The 13,962-nt window shown below is 39.4% G+C and overlaps 1 protein-coding gene across 1 annotated transcript in view; it reads right to left on the bottom strand.

Annotated features, from left to right (window-relative positions):
- Positions 1-13,962, bottom strand: part of snx17 (sorting nexin 17) — a 29,061-nt gene that overhangs the window by 13,884 nt on the left and 1,215 nt on the right. The window contains exons 2-6 of the mRNA XM_037085567.1: positions 9,304-9,378; positions 7,418-7,535; positions 5,702-5,766; positions 3,612-3,722; positions 1,514-1,604 (exon numbers count right to left, since the gene is read on the bottom strand). Coding sequence (XP_036941462.1) covers positions 1,514-1,604; positions 3,612-3,722; positions 5,702-5,766; positions 7,418-7,535; positions 9,304-9,378 — 460 coding nt within the window. The remainder of the gene's footprint in view (positions 1-1,513; positions 1,605-3,611; positions 3,723-5,701; positions 5,767-7,417; positions 7,536-9,303; positions 9,379-13,962) is intronic.

The following is a 13,962-nucleotide window of genomic DNA, read 5'->3' as shown; positions in this document are numbered from 1 at the left end:
ACTATCAAGAATGTGCTCTCAAAGTAATATGAAACAATTAACCAGGCTTGAAAGATGGCAAAATCAACTGCTACTTAAAATGCTGAGGCTCTAGTGTAAGCACTACTGAGAAGTCTTGGGTCTGGACGTGAACATGTTGACAGGCATCGCGCTGGGTGGTGTTTTATCCCCTTCGGTGTCACTTTGTTTTGTCTTTTGTGATTCTCATGTGTGATTTTGTTGCTATGGCACTGCTATATCCTGCATGGATCATTAAAGGAACTATCAGTCCATCTATTGATGAATTTCATGTTGTGTTTGTTGACTTTTGAAACACAATGCTGGAAATAAAAGCATTAACAAAAAGAATTAACAAATACCGAGTGTGGACAATTAAAAGGAAAAACCAATAGAAACCTCCTCCCATTCTCCAGCAGGTAATTTGTCACCCATCTGACCCATCAGCAGAATTATAAAATACATTTGGTAGCTCAAACAAATTGCCTTAGCCCAAAACTACTAATTTTTGTAAACATTCCATTTGCATGTTGAAATTTCAAAATGATTTGTATGCTGCTTACAGTCTTTTGTGGGAAATGACTTCACTAATCAGAGGTTGGCCTGTGAATACAATTTGTCAGCAGCCATAACAGTCAGAGATTTTAAAAGCCACAACAATTACTCTCTCAACCTGGAAACACTGCACATAGCCTGGTGTGTGAGCTCAGGCCACGCTGAACAGTGCACACCTGCAGGAACCAGCCAACAAAACGCACAGAGCCCCGACTTTCACTGAGCTTCTGAGCACCTGATAAATTAATTATGCATTCCAGCCAGAGATACAGCAGGAAGTCAGATAGAAGATACAACTCTCATGGGACGATGCAGCTCTTCTTTTTTAATTAAACGAAAGTACATCTCCAAACAAGGAGACGGATTAACTGAGCGGCTGAGCTGCTGCCACAGCCGACCTCTGTGCACTTCATAGTGAGGCGTAAAAAGAAAACTAATATCTAAATCATGACACGACAGTATGTAATTCCCTTTACTCAGAAAGTTTTCCCCCAGTGCAAGATAACAAACATTTAAGTTTTTTTTTAATTCCAACTCCATTTTTTATTTGTTTATCAGTTATTTGTCCTCTTAGTTCTGTGTATCTTCTGAGAAAAGCCTTTGGATGACCTGATAAAGCAGCTTACATTGACATTATTTTATCAGAGCACTAAGTGTGCTGCACATTTAGTTTGCCTCAATAAACAAGAATGTTATCTGACGGTCTCCAGCTGCAGTGGTTAAAAAAAGCAGAAGCCTTTAAAGATGTAGAAATTTCTGAAACAACTTTGCAGGGTGACACTAAATATTCTTCAGTGATGCATTATGGATTTCTTTCCCTCTCCCATTTTTTTCAATCGACAATTAATCATACAAATGGGACATTACACTGAATACTTTCCAATCGTAATGACAGGGAAATATGAGATGTTTTAATTCCCTGTATTGCTCTCACTCTTAGGAAACTGGTGTTTAGACTTACATGTTAAACCTCCATCGACACCCTCCCGGACGAGAAACAGGCTGAAGTATCCAACAAGGTCGTCTGGAAGGTCGAGCTTTGTTGCGACAGCCTGTTTAAAGATGAGAAAGAGATGTGTTCTCCGTCAGATTTTAATTAACTGGTCCCTTCATCTGATATTTTTCAGTAAATTAAGAGGGATGGAGATAAAACTGTTTGAAGATACAATCACCCAGTGGATCACAAAACTGGAAATGAGCCACAATCATACTATCGCCATCATAGAATTAACTCCGCAGGGACAGAATAATGTGATGTAGTCTCATGTTGAATCAATGTTGACTCCATTAGGTTTAAGAAGATGAATGTGCTCCATTGTGATTCCATTTATCAAGAGTTTTTGGTCTGACACAAATAACAAACTACAACATTTTGAAATAATGCAACATAAAACTGATCGACTTTGTTTATGAGTTTGAACTTTTATTCAAGAAAAGATTTATTCAGCTACATTGCCAAGATAAATTTGGATGTGGGAAAAAATAAATATGTCTCACCACACAGAAAGTTGACTTTCTCTGTGATAAAAATCAATGTTTGTGTGTTCAGCACTGACATTTCTTATTTGACATACTTTCAACGTCTTTAATTAAACTGCAAACACAACTGCTACAACTGCGAGTTCAACTGTTGTCAAGCAACCAATCACAGTGACAGAGATTAAACAGAGGTTACTTGGTTAAACCTTCAGTAAAGCAAACTGTTAGAGCACTCCAACAAGCCTGATTTACAGCCAAGAGTGACAAAGGACATGATGAAACACCGATGTTTACTGGGATGAGCTGTTTTAGAGTGTTGTGTTTGTGGTTATGCTCAATTGAGAGCAGAGGTGAAGCAGATGTACTGAAAGGATTGCTCACCACTGTGCATAAAAAAAAAGAAAAAAAGAAAGAAATACAAAAATAAAAACATTCAAACTGGTGTTTTCCTTCCTTTTGATAAGTTAGATCGGAGTAACCCTGACTCATAACATACTTTGATCTTTGCTTTGGCTAAGAGAACATATATAAATGAAAATGACTTGAAGCAACATAATGTAACTGTTGCACCTAAAACAACAGATTCAAATTCATTCTGATGGTACAATGACTTGTAAAATGCGAGAACAGTGCCTCTGTCATTCCCACTTTGCGCCTGGACTTTTGTTGTCACAACTTGGGTTGAGCGAGTACAGTCTCCCATGAGAAGTGCTTTATGTTTTATGACACAATCTCACATTATTCTGCTGAGACTGGATCATATTTTATAAAGAAAATGTTTTCTGGTTTTCTCTGTCATATCCTCTGGCTGCTCTGCCTCAACTCTGTAAGTTACTGAGTTTCCTGATAGACAGATTAGTTGCTGTTACGTTAGCCTCTAACTGCTGCAAACTGTAGATGCCATGAGCTATTAGCCAAGAAGAAGACGTTTCCAGGCACAGAATCAGGAAGCTGGGCAATGGAACCAGGCTCAGCAGCCTCTACGGACATAATGACATGATGCCAAAGACGGAGCAAGCCAAGCTGATTATGGGTAATGTGATCAAAAAATATGCACCTGTACAGCTGTGTATAATTGAATTGTAATCTGAAATTGTAAGGGCTCCAATCTAAGAAAGTGTATGTAGTGTCTATAAAACATTAGAGCTTACAGAAGAGTCAACATCAATACAGCTTGTTGTTCATACCGTGTTACCACTTTGTTTTTTTCTTCAGCCAGAGATCAAGTGCTTCTAGTTAAACATTCACAAACATTGTGAAGGTTGATAAAGAACCATAATCGACGTCTTGTCATATCAGCACTTCTGGCCACTTCCAGAAGTTACTGGCTGTAAATCACACAATCTACTGCTATAAACCCAATTATAATACCTTTATGTACAAATGAGGTTTACTTATTACTGAGCTGACAGATTCAGGCGTGCAGCTCTATTGGTCAACTGTGTCTGAACACTTTTGTCCTTACAAATGTTTAATTCGTAAAACCTATTACTATCAAATTGATTTACACATTTTTAAAAGTTGTATACTGCGTGGAGTGCTGGCTAATAAACATGCTGTTTGTGCAATCCGACACTTACATCAAGGACATCCTCCGTCTGATCCGAGGTCAGAATGTTGACTGTGACTTTCTGACCGTTGGAGAGGCAGATGTCTAGAGCGACTTCTTCTGTGGGAATCTGCTGCGTCTCCTGTGGGAGGGACAAAAAAACAACAGGCTTTTCTTCAGCTTCATGGGTAATCTATGTGTTCTCACTCTTGTCGGTCCACAACAAAAACACACTGAGTCACTTGGGCAGGAAAAAAAAACATGGGCCGGTGAGAGAAGAGATAAAACCAAAACATGCAAGCTGAAGCTTCCCCTTCCAAACTTGCCCTGTTCATGAAGCTCTTAATAATTTCATCATCCAATGAGTCTGATTAACGTCCGAGACTGGGAAAGATGTTATGGGTGCAGTTAAGGTTGAGATTTTATTCATGCACCGGGTGTAAAGTGAGAAATGTGGCCTGGAAAGGTCAGCAACACAATAAAAGTCTGTTTAAATTCGAGTCAGGGAGAAACCAAAAACAAATAGGCCACTTGATGAGGATTATTTCTTTCTGCCACAAACAAAATGAAGTCTGACTGTTTAAAGGCACATAAGGATTAGGCACACATTGAGGATTTATTAAGAATGTGTAGTCTGAAAACTCATTATATGAAATGTAAATTAACTACAAATTCCTCAATAAAAGCAGCAGCCATATTCATTTTTAGCCATCTGAAAACCCAAAGATACCATTTATAATCACAGAAAAAGATGAAATGAGCAAATATTCCCATCTAAGAATCTGGGAATGGACAAAGGTTGTTTTTAAAAAAAATTAGTCAAAACATCAATTATCAAAATGATTATGTTGAAAATCTCTTCATTTTATGTCAATCGGCTGATTCAATAATTGACCAATTGTTTCAGTTGTAGTAGTCCAATCCATTCATTTCCCTCCTCTCAGCTCACACAGACATGAAGGAAACAAAAGCATTCATTAGCAGTGCTGTGTTTGTGCTCCTCTTCAATCCTTAACTGAACGTGGCAGGCGATGGAACGAAAGCCCACAAAATCAATGAATAGCAAGTAAGGGAAATAAAGTGAACTGCTAAAACCTATGAATATTTCAAGAGTCTACATAATAGCTCCTCAGCTGATATTAATAAGTATGAAATCTTAAAAAACTGGATAACCGCAGCTTCTTCAGTCCCCGGGCAGTCTCCACTCCACAATATCATCTCTCATCTTCCCTGTTCACTCTGCAGGGGGCTTCCGAGCACATCCCCACCACTAAAGGTGCAGATGAAATGACAATGCAGGGTGGGAGCTCATCTCCTATTCTGCTCCTGCTGCTGTCCTCACAGTACATGAAGGAAGTGGGAGGAGGGGGGGTGACATGAACACAGAGTCTAATGAGAGAGGAAGACCGAGGAGGAGAAGCAGAATGGGTGTGACGTGGCTGCAGATGGATTAATCTGTCCATGAAGGTTATTGGATTTACAGCCCTCCTGGCGGCGCAGGTCACAGCTTGAATGATGACGAATCAAACCTCGCTACCTGGTTTGAATAAGTCATCGACATGCCATTCGTTTGAAATAGCCTTTTACTGTCAGGCAGCAGCACGCCATGAGTTTGTGGTAACAGCATCATCCACTTCAGCTCAGATTTTGTTTGGCTTTTTAGTCCTGTAGAAAGAGCTTTTTGGCAAATCTGGTGGTATGAATCACTCTGCTCATTTTTTTTTTTTTTTTTTAAATATAATAGTTCAGAAGGATCCAGCTCCCACACACAACGCAGCTATGCTGTTGTTCAGTTTCATGTCTGACGTAATCACTTCACACATTTCTGTGAGCGAGCCAAACCTACTCTGAACAACTACTTCTACAAGTAAGATGACACAACCCACGACAGGCGCACACACACTGCCACAAACTGCGACAAACCAGAAGAATAAAGCTACATCATGGACCACACTGCCAAAGGTAATTACTAGCTGCGAAATTACTGCATCAGCCTTTTGGTTCGAGGAGAGCACGCCCTTCCTCCTCGCAAGCCTGTTGACCACGTTGATGCAACAGAAAGCAGCTTAATGTACCTGCAATGATTAAAAAAACACACAAAAAAAACACCACACTACCAACCTGCTGTGCTTTTCTTAAGAAACTGTTGAACATCTCACTGGCTCCAAGCAAAGGATCCTGGCGCACTGTCAAAAAAACAAAGGAAAATAGGAGAGGACTCAGAAAACACAAGCACAAAATGAGTCATTAGCCACTGTTGAATGACATGAAAGGAGCAGCGGAAGTCAAGAAGAGATATGTAGGGGGTTACATTGATAACTCAGCAGTCAGTTAAGGGTCTTTCACTGGATATTATGTAAACACAAAGCTCCTCAGGCACAGCCATTTCCCTATTTTTCAGAATTCTCCTCTTATCATACAGTTTCATTTTGTTCCTGTGAAATGGGTTTGACCTTTTAAGACATCTTTCAAAGCAATTTCGCTTGATGTTTAAAGAGAACTGCATTTTATGAAGTGAAAGAAAGAAATGTTATCTGGTGCAAGTTCAGATAACTGTCAGTTGTTACAAACCAGTTTCATCATGTTGTAGTCCCCCAATTTGGTAAAAAAAAAAAAAGAAAGAGAAAGACTTTCGCTTTGGCTCATGTCTTTGTTTTCTTCTCTGTGGCAGTTTACGGTTGCAGAGCCTTGCAATTAATTATCTGTGTATGACTACAATATGACAACGTTCGTGTGTGTCAGCCTGTGTGCTATTGTCCTTTTGCAAATTAGACTAACCCTTTGACAAAATGTCGAAGTTCTTACCCATCTGCGTCAGAACAGATTGTGTTTGTGGCGGCTCATTTTCCATAACTATGTAAAAAGCCATGATGTAACCGAGGGAATCTGTAGCCAAGAACACCCTGTGTGCGTATGCTCCCAGACTATGAGCAAATACACACTTGAACAACGCTTCCTTGTTCTGCTGTAACTGCCAGTGCTTGAGAGGATTAAAACAAACCCTCGGCAATACTGCCAGCTCTACTTTGTGTGTGTGTGTGTGTGTGTGTGTGTGTGTGTGTGTGTGTGTGTGTGTGTGTGTGTGTGTGTGTGTGTGTGTGTGCAGAAAATTCACCCTGAACCTGTTTACAAAATTTGGGCAATATGCTGAAAACCTCTCAGATTGGGACATGAAATTCCAAGATGGGATCCTTAACATGATTTAGGACTCACAAAGGAAAGCTTTCAAAACTCTCTTCTGGGGTAAACACCAGAAAAATATGAATTATTCCCAATGGAATTCAGTTTTTGATTAAAAAAAAAAAGCTAAGTGTGTATTCCAAGACACGATAAATCATCGTTAGAGGATCGAGACGCATAAAATTCTAGAACAAACAAACAAACAAAAAACAAAATTCTGACTAACAGTTTACTTTTCCATCAGGTGTGTCAGCACAACTCTTTGGCTTGCTGTCCCTGCTCACCCCGCATTCAGATCATCAGTTTAGTGAAACATATTTATGCTTTTATGTGGCATGAACAGACCAGTGTATGACTAGACTTCCCACAGACACCAAGTCAGACTCATTCTTGTGATTGTTGTGGAGAAGCAAACATTTCAAGGATATCTGGGCAAAATCTGCTCTTTCCCAACATAAAAACAACCCCCATCCTTATTTAAAAAGAGGAAAATAAACATTCAGGGTTATGTGTATTGAAATTCAGAGAAGAACTGTATCCAATTCACAACCTGACAAACATACCCACATGGTAGCTGGAGTTTAAAATTCAGGCAGAAATGAGGTGAAATGCAACACAAGCCATCTGCACAAAGTCCATTCAGCATGAATAACTTACCAGCCTGCATGTATTTCTCCAGCTGTTCCCTTCTCTGTTCGACCTCAGCAGGAGTCAGTGTGAAGATCTTCTTTGGAGGAAAGGCAGGCACCACATTGCTGCCATACTCTTTTTTTATCTGTTGGTAAGACACAAAAGATTTGAAGATGAGGCAGCAGGGCAGCCAGCTATACAGACCGTATTCCACTTCTTTTAAAAAGAGTATCTGAGAAAAGTCAGATGGCTATATCACTATTTATTCACACTTAGAACATCAGAGAAATCTGATAGATTACTTCTTATGACTACACCAATTACCCTCAGCACAGAAATGCAGTCTTTCGAATTAGAGAGTTCATTTTTCTAAGAGGTAGATTCATGCTGTTTCAGATGAATCACAGGTTTATTTTAAGCCCTGCTTCAACGGCCAGCTAGTGGAGTTTCCGTGCAAAACACACACATGCAGACACACAGGCACACACAGAGACACATCTGGAACCCTGAATGTCTAGTCATTCCAAGTTTACTTTGTCTTCCAGCCTCTTACTCATTTCTTCCCATTTTCTATCATCTGAAGGCAGCTAGCTTTGAACCGTGGAAGTCTTAAACTAAGCCCTCACAGATCTACCATCAAATTTGATTTAATTTTACCCTGCGTGTTGCTGCAGGCAAAAGCTGGACGTCACACTCATGATTAGGAATTCACCGACACATTTTTTTACTCATAAAAAACAGGTCCTGCACATATGGCACGATGAAGGTTGGCCCCAGTGGGTACAAGAGGGAGAAGAGAGGTGATTTTCACCTCAACACACTGTCCTTTGCTATTTTCAGTACACCACTGGTAACAAAAACAAATCAGCTCTTGTAGCCCCACACACTAAGCACAGGTTACAGATGCATCAGAGTGCATCTGAGCTCATGCGCCTTCTTTTCTAGCAAAACTCTGTTTTCACTGTTTGCTTTTAAACGAGCTCTGGACTGAGCACAAGTGTGACCTTGTCACAAGAGAAACAATTAACACTCAAATGTTCTCGGCAGTAACTGGGTGGAATGTGTGTGCCCCTGCAATCACCGGAGTGTTTTGGGGTCATGCGTACGCCACAGGAAGCCCTGTGGGGCTGGTTCTTAAAGACTGGAGTGTGTGTCTACCTCACACCCTGTTGCCAAGCAACCGCAACTGTCAGGCTAGATAACACAGACTCAAGGATGGAGATAGCAAAGTTTGGCCCTTGCTTGCTTATTTATTAATGTGTGAAAACAGGAGACTGGGCACTTCTGGAAGGCTGAGTTATATACAGTTGCATACTTATTATAGCACAAAGAGCCCTCAGGTCTCATCTTTAAGATACAACGCATCCACCCCTGTAACTATATAATGTATGTTTGTTAGGTACTTTCACGTGTACTTTCATTTTCAAACACCAGCTCTACAGAAAAACAAGTAGGTGCTAAGTACACTAATTGCCTAATAACAGCTTTCACAAATAACTGTGGCTCTGTGGAAAGCTTCAGAGACCTAAAAATGTCTTAAGACCATGCAACTCAACCCTTTCCAACAACATTTCTCTTTCAGATTAAGTTCCTTTTCCCAGCAGGTGAAGTGAAAGAAAGGCCAAGAACATTCCTTCCATGTCGCGCACCCCCTCCAACCTCCTCCACAACACTGCCTATTGACATGCAACAGTTTGAACTCTGAGAGAAATAACAGCGCAAGACCTCAAGCCTGAGTCAAAGTGATGGGAGGCGGGCGTATCGACCGTACGACACAACGATGAGCAAAAGGTCATACTGGGTGGATATGGTGGCATTTCAACAGCTTTCAGTGCGCCACACATACAGACCACTCTCTTCTGGTTCGAAGCACAGTGACAGCAGTGGCTATATAGTGATGACTAAAGACTTACCTGTTCGTGGAGGCCGAGAAGTTGACTGTAGCGTACTCGACAGTGCAGCACGCCATTGACATGGATGTTGTAGGCCTGTGGGAAAGAGTAGGGACTAATTAGAGAAAGACTGTGTAATTGTTTGACACCGTGCAGTAGCTTGTATTGATCTGTCTGACATGCTTGTAGATGGATTTTTTTATATCTATATCTATATATCTATCTATATATCTATCTATCTATCTATCTATCTATCTATCTATCTATCTATCTATCTATCTAGATAGATAGATAGATAGATAGATAGATAGATAGATAGATAGATAGATAGATAGATATAGATATATATAACTTTGACACATAAGTTTAAATAAATTGAGCACTTCTCAATGCCTCAGTCCAAAGTAGTTGCTGGGTTTTAAAGGAGACATTGCTCATGACACATCACATCACACTTTGTCATCAAGTCACACATTTGCATCACAATGCATAGCGGCTAGTTTGCCATGTAAGAGTTAATTTGTACAGTCGCTCTGTTGTTGTTAGTAGTTCATGTTCTGATTTTCCACAGGACAATCTAAAAGCTGAGAGCTGTATTGCTTTATCGATTCGTTGTCAACTGTTATATTACCCAGCAACTAAATTCATAATCAATAAATCTGTCCTAGTAAAACAAAAACAAAAAAATCTCTAATTACAATATAATAAATCTGAACATTTTCTCGTTTCTTTATTCTTCTATGACAGTAAACACTTTTGGGTTGTGGACAAAACAAGACATTCCAGGATGTTATCTAGCTTTGGGAAACACATTCCCCCAACCAAAGACATTCTCAGTGGCAAACAACTAATCGCTTAAAAGAAAAACAATTGTTAGTTGCAGTCTCACTTGGATCTGCATTCATCTCATCTAATGTCATCGCTGGGCATTTCATCGCTCGTTGTTTTGATTAGGAGGACCAAACAAATGAAGTAGATTCAATCAAACCCCACTGACAAAAAGGGAAACGGAACCTGATGCACATTTTTCAATCGAACTAGCTTCTCCTTGCATGATGCATAAAATACCAAATACAGAGGGCAAGGATCACATGTGGCATCTTTCATTACTTTTCTGAGACAAGTATTTTTTGTTTTGACAGATAGAAAAGGAGACATCACTGCTCCGCAACAAAAAAAGAAAAAAAAAAAAAAAACACCATTCGGAATGAGCAAACCATTCAAGATATGCTTGAAGTAAAGTTTAGACATCTCAGTGAGAAAATCTAATTTTCATGTCAGATGTATCATTATATGTTAGGAGTGATACAAAACCACAAGAATAACAATACCAGCAAGAAAAAAAGGTGTTAAGTTTGCCAAAACACTGGCTCACTTACAGAGCAGCAACCTTGAACTGTTGAAAGAATTTTGTGTTTTTACCACAAATCCATCAGACCACCAGTCAACCCGACCAACTAGTACTAAAACTGTCTTCTTTGGAGAAGAAAATGGCTCAAAAACATGACAAAAAAGTGTTTCCACCACAGGCTCTTTTCACAATAATTCATGATCAAAACAACTGCTGAAGGTTTAGCGAATTCTGGGAGTAAAAACAATGGCAGAGACTGTTGTCGCTTGCTTTAATTTGTTGAGAAATATAAGCTTCCACCAGCTCTGGCTGTGGATGATTAAGTCTGTCCTGTGTGCCTGTCGAACAGAGTGCCACATTGGGTGTCAAAGCACAAACTGTATTTGCTGCTTTAATCTGCCTCCCCTTCCTTCTCACTGAATATTTATAGTTAACAGGGTGGGTCATCTGTCAACATGACGAAACAAAAGTTTTGAGAACTCTTGACCACACTGTCGCATGTCACAAACCATGGATGACCTGTGCTACTAACTGACTAAATAACTAAACAAAGTTCAGTACAAACCAAACCAAGAGGAAACCAAGAGGAAGACTAAAGAATTTGGGGGATGGCTAACAAATGAACTGAAAAATGTGTATGCAGGCAGAAACCAGGCAGGAAATGACTATGCAGAATGTCTTGGCTCTGTTTGATAACACACAAAAATGACCCTCAATTTTTTGTGAATTGCAGGCAGTTCAACCGAGGGACACTTCGACAGGCCCAAATCCCTTCAAAGTAACCACTATGATCTACTGCTCTTGTCAACACCCTAGCTCCAAACCAAAAATATATTATTACCATACAATTTGATTCAGGTCGGATCTTAGTGAGTTCAAAAACATTTTGACTCGACGAAGACCTGACCAAGATACAAAGAGGAATTACACATCTTTAATCTAAATATGTACTGTATGTAGTTTGGAGTCAGTGTGCAGGCATTACTCATCTCTTTATTGCTGAATTTCCATCACCCCTGAACCTACATGTGTTGTGGGTATTCAACAATTCAGTAGGAAGTGCACTGATTACACATATGTGTATGCACCAATCTGTGTAAGTGTAACATCACCAACAGGCCCAAAAGGACTTCACCCCATAGGCTTACATTTTGAAAGGTGGCTGTAAACTGTGATAATTTGATTATCTTAATTTCTCTGAGCATCATAAACCCTGCAAAATCTCCAATTTCTATATCAGAATTAGATCAAATCAAACTTGAACACTATGAAAGTCTAAAAAGAGCCACATGATTAAATGATTTAATCCCACATTAAGTTAGCAGCTGGCTAATCTGGGAGTTTGCAGCTCGGCCAACGGACACTATTTGAAATTCCAGTTAATTTCATACCCAAGAAATCATAGGCATGAACATTAAGTCTATAAAAGTCAAAAGAAATTAGAAAAAAAAATGCTCATCACAGTTTCCCAGAGCCTAAAGGCATGTCTTTAAATAGCTTATTTTGTCCAACAAGCAGTCCAAAATCCAATTTATAAAAATGAATGACAAAGAAAAGCAGAAAATACTTCTATTGAAGAAGCTAGAAACAGCAAATGTACTGACATTGTTGCATGAAAAAATTATAAATTCATTAATCAGAAAAGTTACTCATAAATTATCTTTTGACCCACTAATCATTGCAGCTCTACCTCTGACACTGTATCCAGGTTTCTCCTTAACACAAGCTCCTTCCTTTCACATAATATGAAATCTGTATCAGATTAAATCAGCTTCAGTCTGACAAATTCTAAGATAGTTGTTTATCCGAGGACCTTTTAAGAAACAACCCTGCTGTTTATTCGTATTACTTGCTTTTGGATTCAGACCGATAAAGGTATGCTGTTGAGTGTGACTTCAGTGGTTTGCAGAACCATAAACCAAAACAGATGAGCTTGCTGATATCTAAGTCCTAACCTGTTCCTCATCTAAGGTCAATGAGTCACCAACACTTAGAGCAGCACCAACATCTATCTCTACTTTACACACCCAAAAACACACTATAATATATTATTTGAATCAGATTGACCAATACAAATGTATTTAACTTCCTCAACAAGAGGAAGTTGGAGCTCTAAAAAGAAAATTGTTTGTCTGTGCTAGCATAGGAACTGTACCACATGTAAAACAAAAGAAAACTGCAGCCGTTGTTATTCTAAAAAGCCCTGTGCAAACTCTGCAGTTTTCTGTAGCGAACTGGTTCCAAGGTACACAGCCCATCTCTCAGTATTACAATCAAGCAAAGTCCCTTCCTGTAGGCTGGTAACAGGAAGGTCACAGTGACAGTCACAGGACTGCCAGCTGAGAGGTGAAAAACTGACGCTTTAAAGTTGCCACTGCAGTACAGGCTGAAAATGTGCTCAGCCAGGTGGAAAGAAGCCAGAGATGGCACCTGAAATGCTCAATTTAGAAATGTATTGACTTTCAGAGAGAGAGAGAAATATAGAGAGAGTAGGGGAAGGGAAATAAAGTATATTATATCGAAATCCCTGCACATATAATACTGTTTGTTACTGACTACGTTTAGATCCAAAGCAAAATTCTTGAGGCAGCTGTGACACTGAACACAATGACATGTTCAAATGTTAATGAGCTTATTCCAATATTTTCTTTCCATCTTTGGAGCACATGGAGTCAAGATGGAGAATTTGCAGGTGTGTGACATTGAGACACAGCCAGTGTGATGTCACATGGAAATCTGATGTTGCAGATGTTATTTAAAAGTGTCTGGTGAACATTAAAGCGATTGCTTCGCCCTCCTATAAAACATACTCAATCCTATTTCAAATAAAAACTATATATTCTCAAAGGCGATGATGTTGTGTTTGTTCATATCATATCCATAACTAAACTGACAGGAAATAGGTTGGACCCAAGCTGTTCCCTAGCAACATAATGACTTGTGTGCATGAATAGGTCTGGTTTACAGGCCTGTTAATAAATACACATTCACACCGATGCCGTTTACTTAATGATCAAGCAACACAAGAAAAGGAGAAAAAAACACGAGCCGTCAGAAAATATTTCAAACAACCAATTCCAGCATTTAAGGCAGTATTGGAGTACAACATATACTGGTTTTGGAACAATGCTTTTTAGACTATATGTAACTGTTAGCTGTTGAACTTGACAGTGTAGTTACATGTGTAAAATGGAATAATTTTTGGTGACCTGTGAAATTCATTCTCGAAACAAAAAGGGAATAACATGTCACCAAAGTAGATGCTCACTGCTGCAAACTACAGCTAGTTAGCTCAGTTAGCCGTGCAGCTAGCGGTTCGGACTGGGTGC

Source organism: Acanthopagrus latus, chromosome 22, assembly GCF_904848185.1.
Source record: "Acanthopagrus latus isolate v.2019 chromosome 22, fAcaLat1.1, whole genome shotgun sequence".
Classification (NCBI taxonomy): domain Eukaryota; kingdom Metazoa; phylum Chordata; class Actinopteri; order Spariformes; family Sparidae; genus Acanthopagrus; species Acanthopagrus latus.
Note: the sequence above shows the minus strand (reverse complement) of the source record. Positions and strands in the feature narration are given on the sequence as shown.